At 53.3% G+C, this 23,005-nt stretch overlaps 9 protein-coding genes across 11 annotated transcripts; 3 read left to right on the plus strand and 6 right to left on the minus strand.

Annotated features, from left to right (window-relative positions):
- Positions 1-39: 39 nt before the first annotated feature.
- PV05_10840 (uncharacterized protein) lies at positions 40-2,010 on the plus strand (the record flags this gene model as incomplete). Its single annotated transcript, XM_013454262.1, has 2 exons — positions 40-105; positions 154-2,010. The coding sequence occupies 2 exons, from the start codon at positions 40-42 to the stop codon at positions 2,008-2,010; spliced, it is 1,923 nt and encodes a 640-aa protein (XP_013309716.1).
- A 586-nt stretch (positions 2,011-2,596) lies between these two features.
- PV05_10841 (uncharacterized protein) lies at positions 2,597-3,523 on the plus strand (the record flags this gene model as incomplete). The annotated part of the gene is made up of 1 exon (XM_013454263.1): positions 2,597-3,523. One exon carries the CDS (start codon positions 2,597-2,599, stop codon positions 3,521-3,523), a length of 927 nt encoding a protein of 308 aa, XP_013309717.1.
- On the minus strand, positions 3,215-7,234 carry PV05_10842 (uncharacterized protein). Its single transcript, XM_013454264.1, has one exon. It carries the CDS (start codon positions 7,107-7,109, stop codon positions 3,699-3,701), a length of 3,411 nt encoding a protein of 1,136 aa, XP_013309718.1. The 5' UTR covers positions 7,110-7,234; the 3' UTR covers positions 3,215-3,698.
- A 211-nt stretch (positions 7,235-7,445) lies between these two features.
- Positions 7,446-10,090, minus strand: PV05_10843 (uncharacterized protein; the record flags this gene model as incomplete). The annotated part of the gene is made up of 8 exons (XM_013454265.1): positions 7,446-7,550; positions 7,613-7,945; positions 8,008-8,178; positions 8,229-8,830; positions 8,887-8,967; positions 9,026-9,336; positions 9,424-9,737; positions 10,005-10,090. The coding sequence occupies 8 exons, from the start codon at positions 10,088-10,090 to the stop codon at positions 7,478-7,480; spliced, it is 1,971 nt and encodes a 656-aa protein (XP_013309719.1). The 3' UTR covers positions 7,446-7,477.
- Positions 10,091-10,845: 755 nt separating this feature from the next.
- PV05_10844 (uncharacterized protein) lies at positions 10,846-12,505 on the minus strand (the record flags this gene model as incomplete). Its single annotated transcript, XM_013454266.1, has 3 exons — positions 10,846-11,373; positions 11,440-12,173; positions 12,229-12,505. The coding sequence occupies 3 exons, from the start codon at positions 12,503-12,505 to the stop codon at positions 10,846-10,848; spliced, it is 1,539 nt and encodes a 512-aa protein (XP_013309720.1).
- Positions 12,506-12,998: 493 nt separating this feature from the next.
- Positions 12,999-15,426, minus strand: PV05_10845 (the record flags this gene model as incomplete). 2 transcript variants are annotated; one of them, XM_013454268.1, is made up of 5 exons in its annotated part: positions 12,999-13,203; positions 13,282-13,711; positions 13,781-14,414; positions 14,468-14,606; positions 14,679-15,426. In XM_013454268.1, 5 exons carry the CDS (start codon positions 15,424-15,426, stop codon positions 13,082-13,084), a joined length of 2,073 nt encoding a protein of 690 aa, XP_013309722.1. In that variant the 3' UTR covers positions 12,999-13,081. The 2 variants fall into 2 exon arrangements, with proteins under 2 accessions (XP_013309722.1, XP_013309721.1); XM_013454267.1 differs by lacking the exon at positions 12,999-13,203 and having other exon boundaries at positions 13,204-13,711.
- A 743-nt stretch (positions 15,427-16,169) lies between these two features.
- Positions 16,170-18,241, plus strand: PV05_10846 (uncharacterized protein; the record flags this gene model as incomplete). The annotated part of the gene is made up of 2 exons (XM_013454269.1): positions 16,170-16,212; positions 16,286-18,241. The coding sequence occupies 2 exons, from the start codon at positions 16,170-16,172 to the stop codon at positions 18,229-18,231; spliced, it is 1,989 nt and encodes a 662-aa protein (XP_013309723.1). The 3' UTR covers positions 18,232-18,241.
- A 395-nt stretch (positions 18,242-18,636) lies between these two features.
- PV05_10847 (uncharacterized protein) lies at positions 18,637-20,238 on the minus strand (the record flags this gene model as incomplete). Its single annotated transcript, XM_013454270.1, has 2 exons — positions 18,637-19,976; positions 20,124-20,238. 2 exons carry the CDS (start codon positions 20,236-20,238, stop codon positions 18,637-18,639), a joined length of 1,455 nt encoding a protein of 484 aa, XP_013309724.1.
- A 580-nt stretch (positions 20,239-20,818) lies between these two features.
- On the minus strand, positions 20,819-22,680 carry PV05_10848. Of its 2 annotated transcripts, none has more exons than XM_013454271.1 (7): positions 22,533-22,680; positions 22,278-22,387; positions 22,134-22,231; positions 22,058-22,089; positions 21,862-22,010; positions 21,219-21,808; positions 20,819-21,147 (listed from the first exon to the last, which is right to left on the minus strand). In XM_013454271.1, exons 2-7 carry the CDS (start codon positions 22,378-22,380, stop codon positions 21,007-21,009), a joined length of 1,113 nt encoding a protein of 370 aa, XP_013309725.1. In that variant the 5' UTR covers positions 22,381-22,387; positions 22,533-22,680; the 3' UTR covers positions 20,819-21,006. The 2 variants fall into 2 exon arrangements, with proteins under 2 accessions (XP_013309725.1, XP_013309726.1); XM_013454272.1 differs by having other exon boundaries at positions 22,446-22,680.
- Positions 22,681-23,005: the final 325 nt, after the last annotated feature.

The following is a 23,005-nucleotide window of genomic DNA, read 5'->3' on the forward strand; positions in this document are numbered from 1 at the left end:
GCTTCATTCCTCGCGAAACTTTGATTTCTCCTTTCACACATGTCTTTCAACTATGTTCCCAGCCCGGGTGCTGAGCAGGACGCGCACTGGACCACGGTGTTTCTGGTAAGCTATCTACCTGTCTAGCTTCTTTCAGTCATGCTTACGAGCAAGTCCTCCCGGGATGCAGGAGCACGCGTGCCAATTGACTTCATAACACGTCCTGGAGTCTATCTTACGCAAGCATGCTTTCCTCATGGCATATACGATGATATCCCGGCGCAAACATGTATCTCCGACCTCCTAGCAAGTCAGTTTGGCCGCGTCGTCATCGATCTGTACTGGGATAATATCAACCGTCAGTTTAACCTATGCCCTGTCGAACTGCCTCCTCTTGCCGGCAATTCAACTGCGGGCTACAGTGTGGACATATCAGAACTGTCGTCCATAACAGCTACGACAAGTTCTTCCATTCTTGCCTCTGTAGGCCCCGCGACGGCTGTCGATGTCCAATCAGTTGAAAAGCGTCAGTCAACAGCCAACAATGTTACGAGTACATCTCCTGTCACCAGCTCGCCAATTAGCAGCACGGCAACAAGTGCGGCACCAGTTCCGACCACAACTGGTGTGTCCGGCACTGAATTACTCGTGCTGGGACCTTACAAATGCAGTCTAGATCTGAACCTGGAGTCAATCATGGACTTGTATGGTGATTACTTCGATAAGACTTCGAATACGGTCTCGGCCCATATACACTATTTGACGATTAATTTGCACGCAGCCTCGCCTTTCACTGCCCCTTCCGAGCCTGCTGAGACTCCCATGCAGGGGAGGCTGCCTCACGGCGAAAATCTTATTGGTGCCCAATTCCAGGACACTCTCCCCCTGGCTCTTTACACCCCTGAGCAACTCCGAAATGACCGCCAAAACCTGAACAGATCGTGGTTCCGCGACGACTTCGGTATGCACACAGACATCAACTATTTTACAACGACCAATCAGACAGGCGACGGCACCAGTACGCAGAACGGTTGGCCCGGTGAAGAATGGATCCTTCTCACATCCCATCGGCGCCTCCTCCTGAATTGGGGTGAAATTGACCCCCAAATGCAGGCATACGATTTTCAAGGTGATTCAGACAACGTCTTCGAAAACGGATATCTCGACTCCAAGCAGGCGGTGTCGGTAAATAACGCCGGTGATGTTGTTTCTGGCTGCTTCTACCACCCAAACGATACCAGTATTGGTGAGGTCAACTCCTCCTGGGCCTTTGCGGTAGCGAATGATGTTAGCTCCTCTGACCTGCAACACCTGGCCCAGAATCTCACTGCTTGTGGTATATCTCCAATTTTGAACACCACTCTGGGAATGTCAGCTGCTCAATACAATCTCGACCCTTGGAAAAAGTTCGCCCAGTCGACTGTCTTCGGTTGGGCTCTGGGTGAGCCGAGGAATGCGTCCCAAATCAAAGCCAATGACAAAAGGAGCACTGATCCCGGTGTTGATTATGCTTGTGCCGTGATCGATTCTACCAGTGGATACTTGGGCCGCTGGCGGGTTGAGCAGTGCCAAAAGCAACACCGTGCGGCATGCCGAATTGCTCATGAGCCATACGCTTGGCGCTTGTCAACGATGGAAGTACCGTTTGAATCCGCTCCCGATGCATGTCCGGACTCAACAACCTTCTCTTTGCCACGAACTGGGTTGGAGAACACTTATCTTTATCGCAAGATCGTGAATGATACGCGCTCTGGCAACGACGATTCGATCTTGAGCGGAGTCTGGATAGACTTCAATTCACTGGATCAGGCCGACTGTTGGGTGATCGGAGGTTCTAACGCGTCATGCCCTTATTCCGGTCCTGAAAATTCAGAAGACCAAAGGCAGGTGCTCATTCCAGCAATCGCAGCATTGATTGTCCTCATCCTGACCGTGTTGACATTGTTGGTCAAATGTAATGAAAACAGGAGAAACAGCAGAACTCGCAGAAGAGGTGACGATGGATGGGAGTACGAAGGGGTTCCCTCATAACAAACGCTGTTTTCGCGACCTGGCATACGTGCTTTCCGGCCAGAAGTATGTACCTTGGATCGAGGGCCCGCTCGACACGGAGCGAAGTTTGGCCGTCTTTGAATTGCTTCGGCGACTTTTTGCTGACGGTCTCTGCCATTATCCGACTCCACGAAGCAAGTTCCTTCCGCGATGCTTATTCAGCGGTTGCACCTAAGAGCTTCTGCCGACAGCCTCGCTTCACTCTGTTCCGTCCAATGCTCGAATTTTGACCAATGCATCAACACCTAGAAGGAAAGAAAACGAATCATGGCTCGGCATACTAGCCCTCCGGAGGCAGACCATGTCAGGTCCACCTTGATCGCGAGACTCTTATTCAGCACCCTGAGAAGCATGCCATCTATAAGAGGACTCCTCACATCGACCTGTAATCACGCCATGTTTCCAGGCTCCAGTCGGCTACAAACAGAAATTCCGACGCCTCCACATTTACTATCTGCCCCACATACGACCAACTGACATTGTTCCTTCAAATACTCTGCGGATTGCTCATTCCGTCCACGATCTACTCACAACCAGATCACCATTGACATCAACTGCAAAAAACATGTCTGTCAAAGTCGCTGTAGCTGGTGGCACCGGAAATCTCGGGCCTCATGTCGTCAATGCATTACTAGCTGCGAACTATTCAGTGACAGTCCTCACCCGGAAAGGCAGCACGAGTACTTCGAAGCTTCCTAAGAGCCCCAATCTCTCCGTCGTCGAAGTAGATTATTCTTCAGTTACTTCCTTGACTGAGGCTCTCAAAGGTCATGATGTGGTAGTATCAACTTTGGCTACCGAGTCGCTTGGCAGCCAATACCCTCTCATTGACGCTGCGATTGCCGCTGGCGTCAAACGATTCATTCCTTCGGAATTTGGAAGCGACACCACGCACCCTAAGAGCTCCAAGCTACCGGTGTACAAATACAAGGTCGAGACCCAACATTATCTCCAGGCCAAGTCCGCTGAACACCCCGAGTTCACGTATACCCTTGTTCTCAACGGCGCTTTCTTATCCTGGGGCATCAAAGTCGGCTTCCTTGTCAATGTCGCCAACCACTCAGCGACAGTCTGGAATGGTGGGGATGTTCCGTTTTCTGCTACCAACCTGGAAACCGTCGGAGAGGCCGTGGCTGGCGTGATTCAGCACCTTCCCGAGACGGCCAATCGACCGGTTTACGTCCAAGGAGCCCGTATCACCCAGAACCAGCTCATCAAATACGCCAAGGAGAAGGATGGTGTGGAGTGGCAGCTCACGCCGAAAGAGACCGCAAAAGCCTATGAGGAAGCGTCTGCCGAGCTCGCCAAGGGCCCGAATGCCAATATAGGTGCGGCAATGGTAGGCTACCTCATGAGTGCTATCTTCGATGAGAGTTATGGCCCCGATTTCTCCTCTCATCTGGACAACGACCTCCTGGGTATCAAGGGCATGACCGAGGCAGATGTAAGGAAAATGGTGGAGAGTTTTCTGCCCTCGTCCTCGTCTTTGTGAGAAGCACGAGGAAGTCGTGAACAGCGAGGCAGTCCGGAGCGTTTCATATAGCCAGGTCTCCCGTCACTCTCGGCAAGGAGTTCGCATCACTCAACCATACATAAAATGAATGCCGATGTCCGAAAACCAGTTCCCAACTTTCCAGACGCGATACCATCGTTGGCGCAGATGGGTTTTATATCTTCGCGCGTCCTCTTGCCTTGATATACCTCGGCACTCTCTGTGGTAACACGTCAATCATCTGCTCCAGCCATTTCCTCGTCGTGGCCGGATCAATCACACTGTCGATCTCAGCCACCGTAGCCACATTAAGGGCCTTCCCTTCGCTGTACATATAATCGATCATCTCCTGCTCCCTTTTCTTCCTCTCTTCAAGATCGTTGATACCTTCCAACTCCTTCCTGTACCCAAGCCTTACAGCGCCTTCGATGCCCATGCCCCCGAAGACGCCACTCGGCCACGCCACGCACATGCTGTTCTTCAAACTTCCACCACCGAGCATCGCCTGTGCGCCTAGTCCGAAACTGTTTCGCAGTACGACTCCGAGGACGCGACCGCCGAGAACGGCAAATTCTTGGGAGTTGGCGAACCAGTCACCGAAGCAGCGGTATGTACTTCCGGCACCTTGAGCTTCGATCGAGCGCTCGAAGTCAGGGCCGACCATAAATCCCGGGGTATCGCAGAGGCTGAGGAGATGCATGCCGCCGAGGCGGACGAGAAGGCGGAGAAGGCGGTTGACTTTTGCTCCGGACGCAATGTCGAGAGCACCACCGAGGGGAGACGACGAGTTGGAAGCCATGATAGCGACTGCGTGGCCGTTGATGCGGCCAAAGCCTGTGAGCACAGAGAGACCCCACTCAGGACAGAACTCGATGAAGCTATCGTCATCCAGAAGAAGGTTGATCACATGGCGAACATCGTATGCTCGGCGACGAGATGACAGTGGCGGCACTGCGGTGCGTAGGCGGAGAGGATCCGATGTATAAGGACTCTCCGCTGGTGGCAGGTGCGGATATGTAAACAAAGTAACGATCTTGCGGACCAACGGCGCAGCTTCGACCTCGGTGTCCACAAGTACATCAATGCCACCTGAGCGCATATGGACGTGGACGGGACCGATATGTTCGTGCTCAAATCGGCCAAGGCCACCGCCCTCGATCATTGCTTGACCGCCCATGCCGATGGTGGTGGACTTCCTTGACGGCGCATCTTTTGATCCGCCTCTTGTAGCTATGATAATGTCGCATGTTCCCAAGAATGCAGCGCTGCCCGCAAAGCAGTACCCATTCACTACTGCAACAGAAGGGATCCCTCTTGCCTTGATCTCGCCCATCAGAGCGAATGATGGCGTCTTGAGGCCCGACACGCTCAAGCCATCGGTGTCACCTGGTCTTCCACCGCCCCCTTCGGCGTACAACACCAGTGGCGCAGGATGATCAATAACCGACTGAAAGATGCGGTCTAACTTCTGATGATGTAAGTATCCTTGCGTGCCGGCAAGGACGAGGTAGTCGCCAATGACAACTGCGACTGGATGACAGTTGATCTTCGCCCAGCCGACGATGATACCATCTCCACTTGTCCGAGCGATGAGATGGGAGATGGGGTGCCTTTTCCTCTGTGCTGCAACCACGAGGTCTCCATATTCAATGAATGAATCTTTGTCAACGACCAAGTCGAGATTTTCTCGGCCCGTGAGGTATCCGTTTGCATGGCGCTTGGCCACGTCCTCTTCGCGACCAGCGTACCGTAGAAACGCCTTACGTTCGTTCAGCTCCGTCAGCTCCGGCCGTAGCTTCTCGGGGTTTTCAGTCTCGACTAGGTCGTGTGTATTGGTAGATGAACTGTCGTCATCCGAGCTGGTGAAGATAAGAGCATCGCCGGCATTGACTTGCTGTCCTTGGGTGACGGCCACTTTCACCACAGTACCATTGTAGGCGCTCCGGACGGAATGTTCCATCTTCATCGCCTCCAGAACGACCAATTCTTGGCCAGCAGCAATCTTGTCGCCTTCTCTCACTTTGACGGAAAGGACAATCCCCGTGACAAGTGCGAGCAGCTCTTCAGATCCTGCAGGTCGCTCGATTTTAGCCCCATCCTCCACTGGCGATGTAGTAGCTTCTTCCGAGGTGCGGTCACCTTTAGCCGACAACGCGTCTTCGAACTGCTGCGTGGCAATGTACAGCGCCTCGAAGTTCTCCTGGATGGTCAAAATGTTACTCTTGCCCTCTTGCACGGTTCGGAAATCCAGCAAAGCCATTAGGAACGCCTGATTCGTCCTGCACCCTACGATCCTTGTCTCGTCGATGGCCCGACGAGCTAGCCGCAGTGCGGACCCATACGAAGATGAGGTGACAATGAGTTTTGCCAAAAGGCTGTCGAACAAAGGGCTCACAGCATACTGCCGGCCTCCTTCAAGAGCTGTCTCGACTCGCACGCCTGCTCCTGTAGGGAAATGTCCTTGTCGAATAGTCCCCGTTTCAGGTTGCGCGGTGCCATCCTGCCTGAAGCTTTCGGCGTTGATGCGTAGCTGTATGGATGTGAGTCGAGGTGGTGGGGGTTCCCGCGTTATGTCTAGGTCTGCCAGCGTTCGTCCCAAGGCGACTTGAAGCTGTAAATGCACCAAATCAATGCCATTGATCTGTTCGGTGATGGTATGCTCGACCTGTATCCTGGGATTCGCCTCCATAAAATAATAGCCTTCGGTTGCTGTATCGACAAGGAACTCGATTGTGGCGAGACTTCGCAGCTTCACTGCTTTTCCTAGTTTCACCGCAGCTTCGATGATGGCTCGCCGAAGCCCTGGCGTGATGGAATGCGAAGGTGCAATTTCCACGACCTTCTGGTTTCTGCGCTGAAGCGAGCATTCTCTTTCCCAAAAATGGCAAACTTCTCCAGTGCCGTCTCCAAGAAGCTGGACTTCAATGTGTTTAGCACCGTGTAGATATCGCTCCGCGAACAAGCTCCCATTGCCGAAGGATGCATGTGCCTCTCGCTGACAAGCCTCGTAAGCCAAGCGAATGGCTTGCTCGTCTGTATTGTCGTCAATGATACGGATGCCGCGTCCTCCGCCGCCAGCTGCGGCCTTTAGAATGATTTTGCTGGCTGGGCCTAGGCTCTTTCCAAACGCCAGGACATCCGTGATGGAAGAACCTCGATCGAGTACGGTCTTCGTGCCATCTAGAACCGGTATACCTATACCTGCCGCCAATGACCTCGCGCTCATCTTGTTTCCAAGTTGTGCCAACTGCTCGCTCGATGGTCCGATGAACATGATGCCGTTATCCTCGCATAATCTCACAAATCCAGAGTCTTCGGACAAGAAACCATAGCCCGGTGCGATACCCCAGCATCCTTGTTTCTTCGCAATGTTGACAATATTGGCCGCGTCCAGATATGCACGTGGACCTTCTCCTGGGAGCGCCACTGATGCGCTTGCAAGACGCACGTGTGTCGCATCCTTCTCAGAGGGAGTGAACAGAGCTACTGTACGGATGCTTGGGTAGAGCGAGTATGTCCTGATGAGGCGACATGCTATCTCGGATCGATTGGCTATGAGAATATTGATGGGTTGAGAGGAAGACATCCTGGAGACAACCCACTAAGGCGGTCATCTACTGGAGAGCGATAGCCGTCGCTCCTCACGCACATTTAAGGATCTTTGTCTCGTTTTCTAGGTGTCTGGAGTATTCATGAATAGTGGAGAGTGAACCTCAAAAACCGTCGCCTCGGCTGCTCGGCTCAGATTCCATTCGGCAGTGTCGGCATCAGCGCGCCGCCCACCCGCCTTCTACGAGTACTAGGTAGCTACCTAGGTAGGGATCCGGGTACATGTCAATATAAGTACTCCGCCATGGTATTAGTAGTACTGTGGCATATGCATTGCGTCGCCGTATGCCGTACCAATGGCGTTGCTGACGCTCATCTTCGCAAAGCGGATTGCATCGTCTTCCATCACGGGAGCGGTGAGAATGCCGCCAAGTCAAAGATAGAATCCAAGCCAATGTCCCAGCTGAGAGACTCGCTACTGGAAAAGCAGACCATATTAGATGCTTGCAGATAGAAGAAAGCATACTAAGGGAAACCCACCTGGCCAGCCCAAACAATGATTGTGAGGAAAGAAATGTACCTTCGAGAGCACCCACCGAATCATTCCCCTGAAAGCCCGGGATCTCCAAGACGGCGTTTTGGGTGCTCTGAGGATTGAGTGGAGGGTGAGATGACCGGTCGCCTTCGGACTGGAGTTTGAAGGCTTTGCGGAGGAGATTCAGGAACAGACCGGCCGACACTGACCGATCGCGCATTTCACTCAGCATCAGAAAGTACAGCTTTAGTTGATGGCACGCGGTCTTCCTGGCTAGTCCTGTCGTCATAACGGAGAGATAGAGATAGAGGAACGTCGCCGGTTTGATGGCGGTCACACTATTGAGAGTGATCACTGATCAGTACCAACAACAACATCTTGGTTTGCAGACAGAGCTTACATGGTAACGTCGCAAAGATGGACTTGGTCTGCCGTCATGATTCTGGTGACGACGGTGGTCATGGCGTCGGCAGCGGTGCGGGCTTTCTCGACCAACTGGTTTTGCCAGGCAGATGCGGCGACTCCATTCCGTCTCGGAAGATACGGTCGATATAAGAGGAGGCTGAGGGCACTGTATGTGTCAACAGAGTAAAATGGACCACCTCGAGGATGTGTACCCACCTATGATTGATGGAAACGTAATCCGCAAAGGCTCTGACCGCCAGATCCCCGTGTTTGGAGTGGTCCGCGACTCCTTCCTGACACGCGAGGATGTCTCGTTCGTGTGCTTCGATCTCCGCCGCCCGAGGCTCGCCCAGGCCATAGTGGCTGCACAGCAATGTTGCCATGATGGTGTCCTGCTTCAACTGCCTCTCGTAGAGTTCACCCAGTGCGGCGAGGTCACCTGGGAGATACTCCTCCCGCACCGAAGGGGGCAAGCCCGCTACGGTGAGCCACAAGTCTTCCGCCGACGGAGCAGGGACATTGCAGTCTTCGAGGCGAATGTGCATCGGTCGGCCGTACGAGAAGGAATTCCGAGGTTCCCTCTGCATGCAGAACCACCAGATGCGTTTCCACAGGCACATCTGCGCCTCGGTGAATCGATGTTGCAGCAGCGGTCCCGGGTCGCGATGAAGACCGACGGAGTAGCACAGGTTGATCGCGACGGCGAGCCAGTGCGACGGCCCGCATCGATCTTGGGTGTCCCCGTACCGGAATGTGAGTAACAAAACAGCTTGGATCACGGTGATTTTATCCGTCTCGGTGTCCATGTCATAGAGGTGCTAGAGTATAGTCAGCGCCCTTGGTGAATTGGAAGGACCGGTCACAGATGAGACACCTTAGCCTTCCAGTAAGTCGTCTCTTTCATCGCTTCTCTCGAGCCGTAACCCGCCGCTCGTATGGTCTCCATCGGGGCGTACTGAGGCTTCATTAGAAGATGGGCGTGATCATGACGAAGAGGAGGATCTCGCACTGACATGGGCTGCGGCAAGAAACATACTCCACAGGAGCAGCGGGCTGATTGCGGATACGCCGTGATAGGAGTATGTCATCAGGAAGCTCCCAGCATCGATGACCGGTATGTATATGAAGGCGTGCTGGAAGAATGACTGGATAAAGACACGGACGAGGCCTTGTTCGGGCAAATCGTAGACACCTTTGGTCTGCAGATACGCTGCATCGTCGGCCGACAGTGACCTGGTCTCTGGGCGTGGCACGTGGTAATGGACCGCAGGCGGACGCTGAGGGAAACACAAATTTAGAATTGACTCCAGCTCATGTGGCTCACCTATTCAAATCACATTAACAGACGGAACATGAATGCCGTCATGTAGCTGATGGATACACATCGACCTGACATAGGGTGTGCTCATACCGACGTAAAATCGAACCACATCTGTTTGAGTACTTCCTTCCAGAACCTCGTTCAACGCATTGGGATTTTGGACGGTACTCGAGCTGGGCGGCTCCACATCTTGCAAAATCTCATTGTCGGAGTGATGATCGGGGCGAGAGATGGTGTCTCCATTCGAAATCACCACTCTTGACGCCCGATTCGGTGATTGAGTCCACAAACCGACGTGAGACTGGATGGAGGCAGCTCTTCCATCACCTCCGCCTCCTGAAACAGCATTGTCCTGTGTGTCCAAGCCGGAATCGTGCTGAGTGTGCCGTTTGGGGGTCCTGCTACTATCGCCACCGTCAGCCTACTGAGGGTACGCATAGACAGTCGAGAACACAAGCCAAGAATCGATCATCCGTCAACTAACCTGGTACTCTTTCGGTTAAACACCTTGCAGACTGATCCGTCATGCTCGCAGTTACTGCATGGCACTCCGGTTCGATCCAGACTGCAACGGACCTTGCGCTTGTGGCATGCCTCGCAAGCAACCGCGGCACGCTTTTTGCGTGACTGTGGAAGGTCCATCGCTTGAGACAGATTCTGAGTGTATCTACCAAGGCGTGTTGCCGCTCGCCGCGGTTTTTAAAGATGAAGAAAGTGAGGAATCGAGGTGCACTGCCGAGTTGCCGAACTCTTTCATGGTGAGCCTCGCAACCAAGATTGAGCCGCGGCTACCATGTCACGAGGCAGATCTACTGGAGTCTTTGAATTGACGGATTTTGTGACTGGCTGGATATGATCCACACCATGGAAGGAAATGATCCACATGATACCCCGAGATTGACTGATTTTGGTTAGATTGGACTCGTATACAAACAGCCGGAGACAGTGACGATGGATGCCCTTCTACGCGGCTCATATCTTCGCTCTTCTCCCGTTTGGGGCGGTGATCGGGGGTTCTCCATGGCTAAGAAAGTGACCGTTCAACATACCTAGCAGTTCACGGATCCACGAAGGATCTTTTAGTGAGCAGAATACTGATCCCTTGCCGTGTGTCTTCTCTTTATGAGATTCCTGGAAGAACGCACTTAGATCCGCTTCAAGTACGAATCCATAGACACCATGATATATTCGAGTATCGAAATCCTATTCTACGATGCGGGCTGCACATAGACCAAAGGGTCAACCGATGAGACGAGAAGGCCACTACTGCCAACGGGTGTTGATGAGTCTAGCATTCTACGAGAATACGACCGCCCAAAGATGAAGTTGTTAACAAAAGTTCCATTCGATTTTCCCTCTCCTCAACTTGTCTGAAGGTGAGGGCGTGTCCTTATTTCACGCCCACAAATACCGCTGTATACATGCACAGCTCCCACTGTCCAAGAGACGAACAGGGAGACTTGGCCACCAAGGCCCCCACGCTTTGATCCAGCCTCTGCTCTCTGTAACCGGCTACAAGGTGTACAAGAATCCAGGCAGACCTTCGATCGTCTTACGTCCTTCCAGGGCCTGCTTGTTGGCACTTCGGAAATAGAGAACCATGAAAAGGGGAAGAACGATCTGGATCCCTGCCGCCACGAGACAAGTGGCAATACCCGGACGATATGTCGGCTTGTCCTGCGTCCGAAAGACCAGAGTGCCGGTCACGCCGCCCAGCCCGGCACCCCAGAGCAGGGACGCGGAGCACAAGGCCCGCTTCCACTGACCGCGGATGTTGTTGGCCTGCCAGGTGATCATGGGCGGGGTGTTGCCGCAAGCGCAGGCCGTGAGGATCATGGCGCCGATGTATCGCGACGCCACCGGTTTTGTGTAGGCCAGCATGCAAAGACCGAGGACGGCAAAGAGGGCGTTTACCACGATGATGGGCGACCGTACTTGGTGCTTGTCCCCCCACCACGCCTGCACGAACATCAGGATGGCCGCGAACACGTACGGCGGCGCCGACATAAGCTGAGAGGCTGCCACACCAAATCCGAGACTCTGTCGCAGAAAAATGTCAGTCAAGACCGATTATCAGCCTTGTATGGGTGACCGGTAATTACTAACATCTTGGAGGATAATAGGAAGAAAATACGAGAGGGCGTACTGAATTAGAGAAGTGCAGAGGAAAGTGAGACAGTATGCCCAGACCAAAGGATCGGCAGTATTCGCGAGATAGGTTTTGAGACTAAACTTTGTGGGCTTGACGTCGTCTCGATCTTGGTTTAGTCGGGCGCAGACATAATCGACTTCATGGGGCTTCAGGAAGGGAATCGCCATATCGGTCTTGCAACGGTCCGGGAAGTCGACGACGAAGACGAAGAGGATGACTCCAATGACGCAGGTGATGACACCCTCGATGATCAGGATCCATCTCCAACCTGAGATACCAGGCAAGATGCCCGAGGGAGCTGTCGGATCGGTCGCTGTAGGTCCGTAATGCTGGCCTAGATATTTTGCACCCGATCCGTGACCCTTGAGCTGCGATAGGCCGTAGGCGAGGATACCACCGAAGGCCGAGGCGATCATGCCCATGAAGTAGAAGCCTGAGTTTCGTTTTTGGAGTTCGTAGCGTGGGTACCAGCAACTCAAGAGATAGGTGCAGGTGGGAAAATAGCCTCCCTCGAACAAGCCGAGAAGAGCTCGGAGTGGAAGCATTTGCCACCAGTATTTGACGAACCCCATGCCCAGAGTGGAGAGACCCCATGCGATGATGATGATGGGAAGTAGGGCCCGGGGTCCAACCTTACGTGCCAACGCCGTGGCAACAGGCTGGATCAGGATGTAGGTCGGGAAGAACACTGCCAGCGGTCAGTGGGAAAATTGCCGCAAATGAGGCATCCACTCCCGACTCACTCAGAATGATGGTCTGGTAGCGGTATCCGATGAGGTTCAGGTCCGTGATCAAGCCGGAAACGGCGAGAAGACCTGTGTTTCCTCGATCTATCAAGCAGATCGTGTAACCCAGCCCGAGCGGGACGACCAGCCGCATGTCAATCCGCCATTGGATTCGAGCCTTGTCCTTGTCGGAGAAATCAGAGGTGCTGAGGTCGAGCTCCTGAGCGTGGCCAGGTGGCGACGTTTCGATCTCGTTGTGACCGAGGTCTTTATCAGAAGCGTGGTCAGGGGCCATCGTACACACTTGACGTGAACCTTTTTGGTGTTGGTGTCGAAGAGATGGCTGGAGCTCGCGGGATACTCAGTCTCTGGAACAACCTTTGGAACGTGAGCCAGGTAATAAGGGGGTACGATGGAGTTGTAGGGGCTGGGGGAAAGAGTCACCTTCATATAGACATCTCCCCGGGTTATGTCAAATCCAGTTCCCACGGGGTACAATCAGGCTTGGGCTCACGGTCTCCCACATAATGCCACGACGTGGAGAAACACCATGAATTGGCCTTCGTGTTGATGGGTCCGGCTCGGCAACCACAAAATCCGCGGCTGTAATTCGCATAGGCAGTGCCGCGGCTTAAATGGGACTGGATGGAGTAGGAAGTGTGTAATGCCTTCTCTGAAGCCGACCCTTGGTACTAAGTGGAGACTCAGCCTTGTCATGCCTGATAATTGCAGCATGTTACGGGACGGTCGAAAAGGAAGCAGAAATTAGATGATGCTTTCCGTGTGATCTACGTAACAGATATGGATGTATTCGCCAGATCTCATGACCAAATCGTCAGGCTGAGACTACCTGACCAACATCAGTGACACCTTACAGCATATGGCGTCCAGCCAGAAGATTTTGCACCGTGTTAGGATCCAGAGGTTCATAGCCAGCACGTTCTTGCTTGATCCAATAAATGCGATCATTGCTTTCTGACGAGAGATTGAAGCCTGCAACATTGAGCCCGAATCAGTCCACTGCCTTTCCGCTCGCTCTAATCCACATTTATCTGGAGAACACAAACGTACCCTCTTTTTGAAGTTCGACCTTCTGCTTCTTCATGAGCGGGGAAACTCGCTCAGGGCCAGATTCGCTTGATGAGGTTCGGGCCACGGCATTCTCGTCTTGCGGGGAGGGAGAGAGAATTCGAAGAAACCGAGGCACCGCATACGGCGGCAGGCCACCCGTGGGGCCAATTAACCATTCTTCCAACTCCGTGACGAGGTCGTGCTCGACGACTTGAGGGCTGGCGGAGTTATTCTGACGAAGAGTCACAGCTATGCAGCCCAGTTGCCCTTCGTAACCATATCGATTCATGGCAATAGCGTATACATTGACTGATGCGATGGCGGGATGTCGACTGAGGACGTTCTCGACCTCAGTGGTGGAAATATTGTGCCCTTTAACCCGATACGTATCTCCAAGGCGATCAACAAAAGAGATGAACCCGTCCCTATCCTGGAATGTCATGAGAAGAACTCGCGACCAATGGCTTGAGAGGGGTACTGTGGTGGATCATGGACGTACCATTGCCAGAGTGTCTCCCATGCGAAAGAACTCATCACCCCGTCGGAAGACGTTCTTCAGAATCTTCTTGCGCGTTGCCTCTTCTCCCCCCGGACCGATGTAGTTGTGTCGAGTTTGTATCGGGGGCTGGACTCTGCAGATGGCCTCCCCCGGCTCTCCAAAACCGACTTTGAGACAGAATCCAGTCCGGGGATCGCGATACACCTCCCCAGTCTCTGGGTTGATTTTGATCAGGAACAGTCCATTGTTTCCAATCCACGAGCTCCTCATCAGTGGGCCCCAACGCGCAACCTTTCCTACACCGAGGTCGTTTTTGTTGGACTGTAGCAGCCCAGTGGTACCCTCACTCGAGCCATAGTATTCGATGATCCAGGGGACTCCAAATCTGTCTCTAAAGTCTTTCCAGACCTTGGGTGACAGGCCCAGACCAAAGGCAAACTTCACCCCGTGGTCCTTCTCGTCGGGAAATTGGGGATCTGGTGGGCTTTGGGTCAGATAGCGCAGCATTTCACCAATATACAGTATTCCGTTAGCCCTGTTTCGACGGACATCATGCCAGAATCCCGACCGAGAGAAGCGTCTGCTTAATATGACTGTGCCAGAGCCTGCCCAGGTCGGTGGAATCCCGACGAATCTGTGAGTTAACTAGTCAACGAGTGGGACGTCCAATGTGAGAAGCTGACCTACGTGGCGGTGCCATGAAACATTGGCATGCAAATGTAGAAGCGTAAATCACTGCTGAGAGCTCCCGGCCAACGATCTTTATGGGCCAGTCCCCAAGCATAAACTGCTGGCCATTGGATCGCTTTCGGGAGACCGGTGGTTCCTAGGTCGTGTCAGCCTTCGCTTTTTTCGTCGGGGGGGCGGACAACGTAGATAATCTGCTTTCTGGACGTACCGGAGGTGAACATATAATGTGTTGGTTGCTGGTGATGGATCTTGGGTCTCACTGACGGCGGAAAATCTCCCATTCCAGGAACTGATGGTAAATCTCTGTGGGTCAAGAGCACACAATCAGGGTGTAGAGCTCCCAAAGCCGTTGTTTCGTACGTATTGTAGTCATAGACCAGGACTTGAGCGAGTGTAGGACACGCAGGATCTGAGCCCACTGTCAGCTGGCCTTGATTGTCTCCGAATGTCTGAGCAACGACATGATATAACTCATAGGTGGTCAACAGGAACTCCGAGCTACATATATTCAGGCAATGCTTGACTTGATCTCCGGACATGGAAGTATTCAAGGGCGCCGGGATGGCTCCAATCTTCATCAAAGCATAGAAACTGAACAGGAACTCTGGTGAATTGTTGACGAACATGCCAACGACGGTCCGGTTACGAATGCCCAAGTCCAGGTATGCTGCTGCCAGTCGACCCACTTCTTCGCGAAGCAATCTGTATGTCCAGGACCTTCTCTCGAAAGCGAGGGCTTCCAGGTCGTCGTTCTGCCCATAGGTTTGGTGCAAAACATGGTAGAAAGACCAGTCATCTTCTCCCAGTTCCCGGAATCGTGCTTGGATATATCGATTTGTCCGTCTGGCGCCCAGAATCTGCGAGATGTCGTTTGAGACGGAGAATTTGGCGTCCAGGTACATACAGATCCCACTGACAGCGGCCGTGGCTGCCAGCACCGTCGGGATTATCGACATGATGTAGAGTCAAGACGAAATTTGAGCCAGGACTGGGAGGAAAAAGGTCGCGGAATGGTCAGGTCGTGGCTAGAAGTGGAAAGATCTTGAGGATGCCTCGTAGAGAGAATGCCTTTACGAGGCAGTTTCATCTACTAAAGACCTAGGCAGGGATCATCACGAGACCGAGCAGGAATACTTACCTAGGTAAACAGGGATCAGACCTACACTCTCCCCGATCAACTGAGGTCATGACCAGGTATCTTTTGTCTTGGAGATTGAAGCCACTAGGAGCTTCCTCTACCCCGGAATTCAGACATCTCTTGCCGAGGGGGGCCTTCGGCTCAGGTCACTACTAGCGACCCAGCCGCGGCTGAAGTAGCTCCGGTTTCCTGGATAAGTTTGGTGAACTCGCGTTGACCTCTTGGATTTCACGCTCGGAAATCAGAATCTGCCGCAGTCGAGCGCTTTCTGGCAACGCGTCTGACCACGACTTGGAAGACATATTGAAAAACAGTAGTAAGATGAGCGCGGGAAATCAGGAGTTGAGGGCGTGTCAATTAGTGCCATCAGGCGCCGCTTTTAACATTTCTTAGTGTGAGACCCTTGGCGATATCGGACGACTTCCTTAATATGTAGTACCTTAGGGCGCAACTGCGGAGTTGGGTATTTCTGATATGTTCTCCCGGAGCTTGTGTCGAGTCATTCAAATTCGAATTCTTCTTCGGTTTCTTCTCGATAAGCTGGTGGCAGGTTCTATTGGAATGAGTGCCGCGGATGGAGTAGTGGTTCCCGCACTGGGCCAAGGTGAGCAAATCATCCAGACTGCCGTCGTCTTCAGTTAGCTATGTCGCAAGAATGGCCTGCTGATGTCTCCCAGGCGCCGGATGGGGCATCATCGTCGGAGCGGGCGCCTTCTTTACGCTGGGCATGTGGCTGGTCTCGATCCTCCTGGCCAAATTCCAGCACGAGGTCCAAGGCTCCGAGATGTTCATGACGGCCAAGCGATCCATTCGCTCTGGTCTGGTGGCCTCGGGCGTCGTGTCTGGGTGGACGATCGCAGCCACGCTCCTGACCTCGACGAGCTGGGTGTACGAGTTCGGCGTGAGCGGAGCCTACTTTTACGCCGCCTACGCCAACGTGCAAATATTTGTTTTTGCAATTGCCGCCGTCGAGCTCAAGCGCCGCGCGCCAGGCGCTCACACCGTGCTGGAGGTCACTCGTATCCGCTATGGGACGCTGGGTCACGCGACCCAGATCTTCTACTCGACGCTGCGCCAGATCTTCAACAGCGTCAATATCCTCATCGGCGGCAGCGCCGTGTTCACCGCGCTGACCGGCATGAACGTTATTGCCGGAATTTGGACTTTACCGCTGGGCGTGGCCTTATACACTATGGCTGGCGGCATCAAGGCTACCATTCTGACGGACTATGCGCACAATATCATCGTCTATGTCCTCATTCTGACGGGCATGTTCGTCGTCTACACCACCTCCAGCTTGCTCGGGTCTTCCGGCGCGGTCTTTGATGCCCTGCAAGATGCAGCACAGCGAGACCCGGTCGCCGGAAATTCCGGCGGCAGCTATTTGACCATGTCGAGCCAGACTGGAATTCTACTGGGCGTGGTGGTGCTGACCTCAGCGTTCGGGAGTACGGTCGATGTCCAATTGTTCCAGAAAGCTATTGCAGCCAGTCCAGGAGCTACGCTCCCGGGCTATTTTATCGGCGGCCTGGCGTGGCTAGCCATTCCCTTTGGTCTCGCCACCACCTTTGGGTTGACATGCAGAGCCGTCGAGGATACCCCTTTCTTCCCGACCTATCCTCGCCCAATGTCCGCGCTGGAGATCAGTCGAGGCCTCGCCTTACCCTATGCGACCGAGACACTTATGGGAAAAGGCGGTTCGGGATTCGTTTTGCTGATGACGTTCATGGCCTGCACGAGCGGGTTTTCCTCCGACCTGGTCTCCGTCGCGTCAGTCTTCACGTACGACGTGTACGCCGCGTACATCGACCCCAACGTGCGCGGCACTCGCGTCATGACCATCTCGCACCTGACCGTTGTCGTGTGGACCGTTTGCATAGCGGCCATTGCCACGGGTCTTTCGCAGACGACCATTGGTGTCAGCTACATCCTGACCACGACTGGGATCTGGACGGCGTCCATGGTGTTCCCTATGTATGCGACTGTTCTGTGGGGCCAACAGAACGTTGTTGCTGCGGGCCTGGCTCCGACCCTAGGGTCAGTCACGGCCATCGCGAGCTGGCTAGGCAGTGCGTACGCTCTCGAAGGGGCTGTCACTGTCGACACCACTTCAGCTGTGCTGCCCCTGGTCGTTGGCAACTCGGTGTCGCTGGTCAGTGGAGCTGTGTATAGTGTTCTGTTGACCTTTGTGTTTGGATCGCAGGAGTTTGACTGGGATCTGCTGAAGACGGGCATCCGCGCCGTCGATGACTCGGACGTCAAGGGCGTCACTCCGGAACAGCTGGCGCAGCAGATCGGCAGTGAGAAGCTCAGCAAAGAGGAAGAACGCTCGCTCGTGCAGGCCAAGAAGGTGGGGATCGTGTTGGCAGCGGTGCTGTTCTTGGTCTTTGTCGTGTTGATCCCTCTGCCCCTGTACGGCACAGGGTATGTGTTCAGCAAAGAGTTCTTCACATTTTGGGTGGTCTTGACCTTTGGCATCGCCTGGAGTTCGGCATTGGTGATCTTGTTATTGCCCGTGTGGCAGTCCCGACGGACCTTGTTGCGGTTCTGGAGGTACGCGTTCGGAAAGCGAAGACAGTCGCTGGCAGACCAGGAGCAACGGCCACGAAATATAGAGACATAGAAGATAAAACATTCCAAGCTCGACTTCTTCGAGCGACTTCCTTGAAAAGAAATATGTAACTAAGGTCTGGATATTAATGTCGGCTTGCACTCTGGCACGATCGCGAACCTCAACCTTGTCGACTCGCCACAGTATTGCGACTGGTTCGCCAACTCATCCAACGTGATCTCCGAGAATGAAAGAGCTCATATTACAAAAACGGTATCCTCGAGCCTTCAATGGCCTACTGACCTTCTTCGATCGCCCTCCATTGTCCTCCACAACATATGCAGGCGGTCACGCATACCCTAGGGACCAGAACGTTTCTATATTTTTGCCAGTATCTGCCACTACGTACGATGTAAAGCTGGAGAAACAATAGTGGACTAGACCGCGCACACTGTGCTGCAGCTAGCTTGTCCCATGTTATATCCACGTCTGACCGTTTTCATCTAGAAAGGTGACTGCCGCCGTGATCGGACCAACGGCGATGCCCTCTCCTTGAGCCCGATGTTGCGTATGCTTTCGTTCCCGCAAGGGCGACGGTCCCCAGTCCCGACCCTGTCCTGACATGTCGGTGAATGTGCGGTGGGCTTGCGGTACCAGGCTGGATGCTCTACGTCGCACGGACCCTCGGGTCATGGACATCGAGGAGTCTCTTGACACAGCGTTGTCATGATCGGTCTCTGAGTTTGCGGCCTGACAATACCTGTTGGCGGTGCCATTAGGCTCCCACTTGGACTCGAATTTGGCGGTACGGTCCATAAGATGGTTAGGTATATAGCGCTGTCCGAGCGGAGATGCGAGGGTAGGATCGATATGAATGATCTTTTCCCACTGCGGCTGTCTCAAACCTTTTGGGACCTGGACTTTCTTCTTTTGCTCTTCGTCGTGATCGGGAGTCAGGTACAGATCCAGGATCTCGTCGATGTCAGCCGTGAGCCGACCGTCGACGTTGTAAATTTCAAACGTGTCCTCCTGCTCTGTATGATGATGATTCCCAGTACGGCCACCACTCTCCTGGCTGAGGCCATCCGCGCCTTGACTGCCATTATCACTGTCGCAGAGGATCGAGGACCAGACCGATCTGCACGACGCAGCATTTGTTGCTTCGTGAGTTGGGGCACCGGCTGGCTTGTCGTTAGAAGGCCAGGCTCGTCTTGAGCGGAGCGGTGCCGGAACAAGATGTTCTACTTGGGCCTCATCCCAGATGTCCAGTCCTTCAGGCCCATCTCCATCGGGCAGTCTGGAAGAGGTGCGTGGTCTGACGTCGCCCATTGTCTCCGTGTACAGAGCACATGGCTGATCGTTCGAGTGCCCAACTTCCTGATCGTCTTGACTGTAGCTGCTGCGACTTCCCCAGAAGCGCGCATCATCATCACTGAATTCGTCCTCGACCCACTTCTTAGGAATCACTTTGAACCATCCGTCAGGTTGTATACAGGAGAATGCATTGCCTCTTTTATCTAGATCCAGTTCTCCGAGTCGTCGTACTGGCTCGATGTCGGGATGGCGACCACGGCTCACCCGATGGTGTGGTACATCTGGTGGTGCAGCACCCTCTCCTTCGGCTACTGCGCCTGGATGCTTGCATGTGAGCTCAATCAAGCTCTGCTTGAAGAGTTCTCCGGGCGGTCTTGGGGGGATTGGAGGGATGGTCCTCGACTTTGTCTTCGGCAACTCTGGCTCAGATTCCTTGGGCAATGTTCGATATCGACGGGGCTGTTGCTTGTCTTTGAAGCTTTCCCCGTGGGCATCGTTGCCAGCTGAGGCCTTAGATCGGAAAAGTGATAAAGACAAGATCGAGCTGCTGCGCCTCATCCGCCAAGAGGGCGAAAGAGATATGTCTCTACTCTGCTTCGATGAAATAGATGACGTCGTGTTCGGCGTACTAGCTGGTGTCGCGGTCGTACCTGTATTGTGTCTTGGGCGACTGAAAATGGAGGTTCGAGACGACGGAATCTTTGGGGGTTCTGACGGTGTCCAGCTGAACTGGCTTCTGTACGGAGGGGTCTGCGGAGGTTCCATGTCGGGAAGAGATGTTAGCTGTAAACGATAGCGGAAGCTGTCAGTAAAGGCTGTTTGTCGTCTTTCAAGTGCAGACGAGGCCGTCACAGTCAGATCAGCGGACGTCAACATATGCTTGGTTGCCACATCTCACCTACAACATCACCGATCTCTTCTAGAATTTCTAGAATTTCGGCCTGGTCTGAAATAGAAATGGACGCTCATAAGTGACACTCACAAGGGAATCGAGCTGCGTCGGGTAGCCACGGCTATATCGACATGGGGAAAGACAACAAACACCCGTTGTGTGTCAATTGAACGTATCACTGCTGCTGATAGGCAGGTATCTTCAACAGTGAAGAGATAGACATTGTCCCTTTGTCACATGAAGTAGCAGGCCTGCATGTGAACATATGTCAAATGTGGAAATGAGCGCCATTGTGGAATTCAACAACAGTGCAAGGCTGTTGGATGAGGACATCTCTCTCACGTTTTCCTCACGTCTTCAGAATACACATCCCAAAGGCCCGCGGAAGATGACACAGAAGCAGAAGTAGACAACAAGGGAAATTGCACAATAACAGCAGGCAAGACTCAAGGCCTGGGACATACGGACATACCTTCTGAATACATTATTAGTCTTCGCCAGCCGCAATAAAAGCTCCTGAGATCGAATCATGTGCCAGCAGTTTAACTGCATAGATGCCCATGCCGGATGACCGGCTAGAGACGCTCTTCCATGTTCAGGCACTCTTGTCCGTCAACAAGCGTCAAGCAGTCTAGGATGCTCTACAACTTCGCTTTCATCCAAGACTTGATGGCTTTGCCCTGTTCCGTCTCCGCTGTCATGCCAAATCGCAGGTTCATCATAGGTGCAATGTGACCCTCATGCGCTCCAACCACGTATGTTATGCCGTCGGGATTGACGGACTATTTCAAAAGGCAGTCAGTCTATGTTTGACCCAGAAAGACTTGAGGAGGTCAGCCATGGGAAATCTCACCTTGTACTTCTCTACCCAGGCGTCGATGGGATCGATCAACAGCTCATCTCCGCCTGCAACGCACAAGATATGCTCCACTTTGGAGTCCTTCCACCATTCGGCAGGTGCATCCACTGCTTCCGCATAGGGAGTCCTCTCCCTGCTTGCCATATAATCTTCAGACCACGTTCTGCCAGCGTACGCACTGACAATATCTTTGTACCGGCAGCGCTCCGCGCTTGGCCAATCTGTCCTGAAGGACGTCCACGGAGCAACAAGCACAAGCGCTTTGAGCTTTTCTCCATCCGGAAGGTTCAGTTCTGGAAGTTCGCTGTTTGGATGCATTATGTGCGACAGGACGGCCAAGCACATGTTTCCTCCAGCGGAATCTCCAGCAAGAATAATCTCAGATGCAGGTCGCTCCAACTCGTTCATCACGAAGTTGACCGCTTCGACCGCCTGAATAATTTGGGTCGGGTAAGTCGCATGCGGTACCAACGTGTACTCGACAAAGAGGAATGCGACAGGCGCAGAACTTTCTTTGAGGGTGGCGTGGACCCCATGCCAGAATTTGAGATGCGTGTCTTCCCCATCAAGGGAGAATCCTCCACCTGTATGGCCTTAAGTCAATCTTCCCTTGGTACTCGGTCGGGCCAGCTTTTACCATGGTAGTAAACGACAATGTGCTTCGCCGTCTTGCTGTCACCCATCCAAAACGCCTTGCAGCCTGATTTCAGAGTGACAAACTCTGGCTGGTACCCATTGCTTTGGGCCCATTTCTCGTAAACCTTCGAAAATGGCTCGGCAATGTACCTGGACATATTAGCAGAATACCACGGAGATTGTCAGGTCGATTCTACTGCAATTGACGCGTGCTGAGCCTCATGACCATCTTTCGCAGTTAGCCGGGATTCGACAGTCGTTGAGATATCGTACCTTCCGCACAAGAGCAGAACTGAGATGCTGCCCATACGTATGTGCTCCAGACTCGCCTCGAAAAGGGCCTGTTACTGCTGTGTAGAACGCTGTTCCCACTGTGTAGTGTCAGCCAGAAGCCGTCGAGGGGATAAGTCAACTCACGAATGGACAAAAGACCCGGGAAGAGGTCCAGTTTCTCCAATAGGGATATTTGACTTATGGGCGTGGAGACCGCCTGGCCAGGGGTAGGGGGTATTGTCGACATTTCGAGCCTGCAAAGATGCTAGTGAGTACGTGGGAGTCCGGGCGCGTTTGCGTGAAACTGCTCACGATGAGAAGAAAGAAGCTGGCAGAGTAGGACAACTTTGAGCGAACTTCGCTGGTGTTTCAATCTGACAGCAATTCAGGCTTACTGACGGGGTCCAGCTTTTGCCCCTGCCGAACGACACTCGGAGGACGTCTTAAGGGCAAACAGTCACCCTCGTGTCGTACAGAAGTGTAATCAAGTCTGAGATAAGGAAAATGCGGTGGATTGTATTGTCCTGCAGAACACCTGTAAGATCTCAACTCTTCTCGAGATGCGGAATGTTGATAGCCCGAGTAGAACATTTGCAAGAGGCGATGTGCCGAGGTCCATTTGCTGCCCACACAGTGATCGTTCGGAAGTGACCCGTTGATCCTAGCAGGCGGCCTGAGTCCTTTATGATCAAGGAGCCAACGTGAACAGAAGTCCTTGTTGGGTTCTGAGAATCACGAGCATCTGTCCTGACAATCAACGGAGCTATGAGGCACACTCATACCTCCTGTCACCTACTGTAATGGAACGGGTTTTTGAGATGGCAAGTACCAGAAAGCTCGCTATGGTAAGCTGCGTTGTCACCAAGAAATTC

The sequence above is a fragment of the Exophiala xenobiotica genome (assembly GCF_000835505.1).
Source record: "Exophiala xenobiotica strain CBS 118157 unplaced genomic scaffold supercont1.7, whole genome shotgun sequence".
In the NCBI taxonomy this organism is placed as follows: Eukaryota; Fungi; Ascomycota; class Eurotiomycetes; order Chaetothyriales; family Herpotrichiellaceae; genus Exophiala; species Exophiala xenobiotica.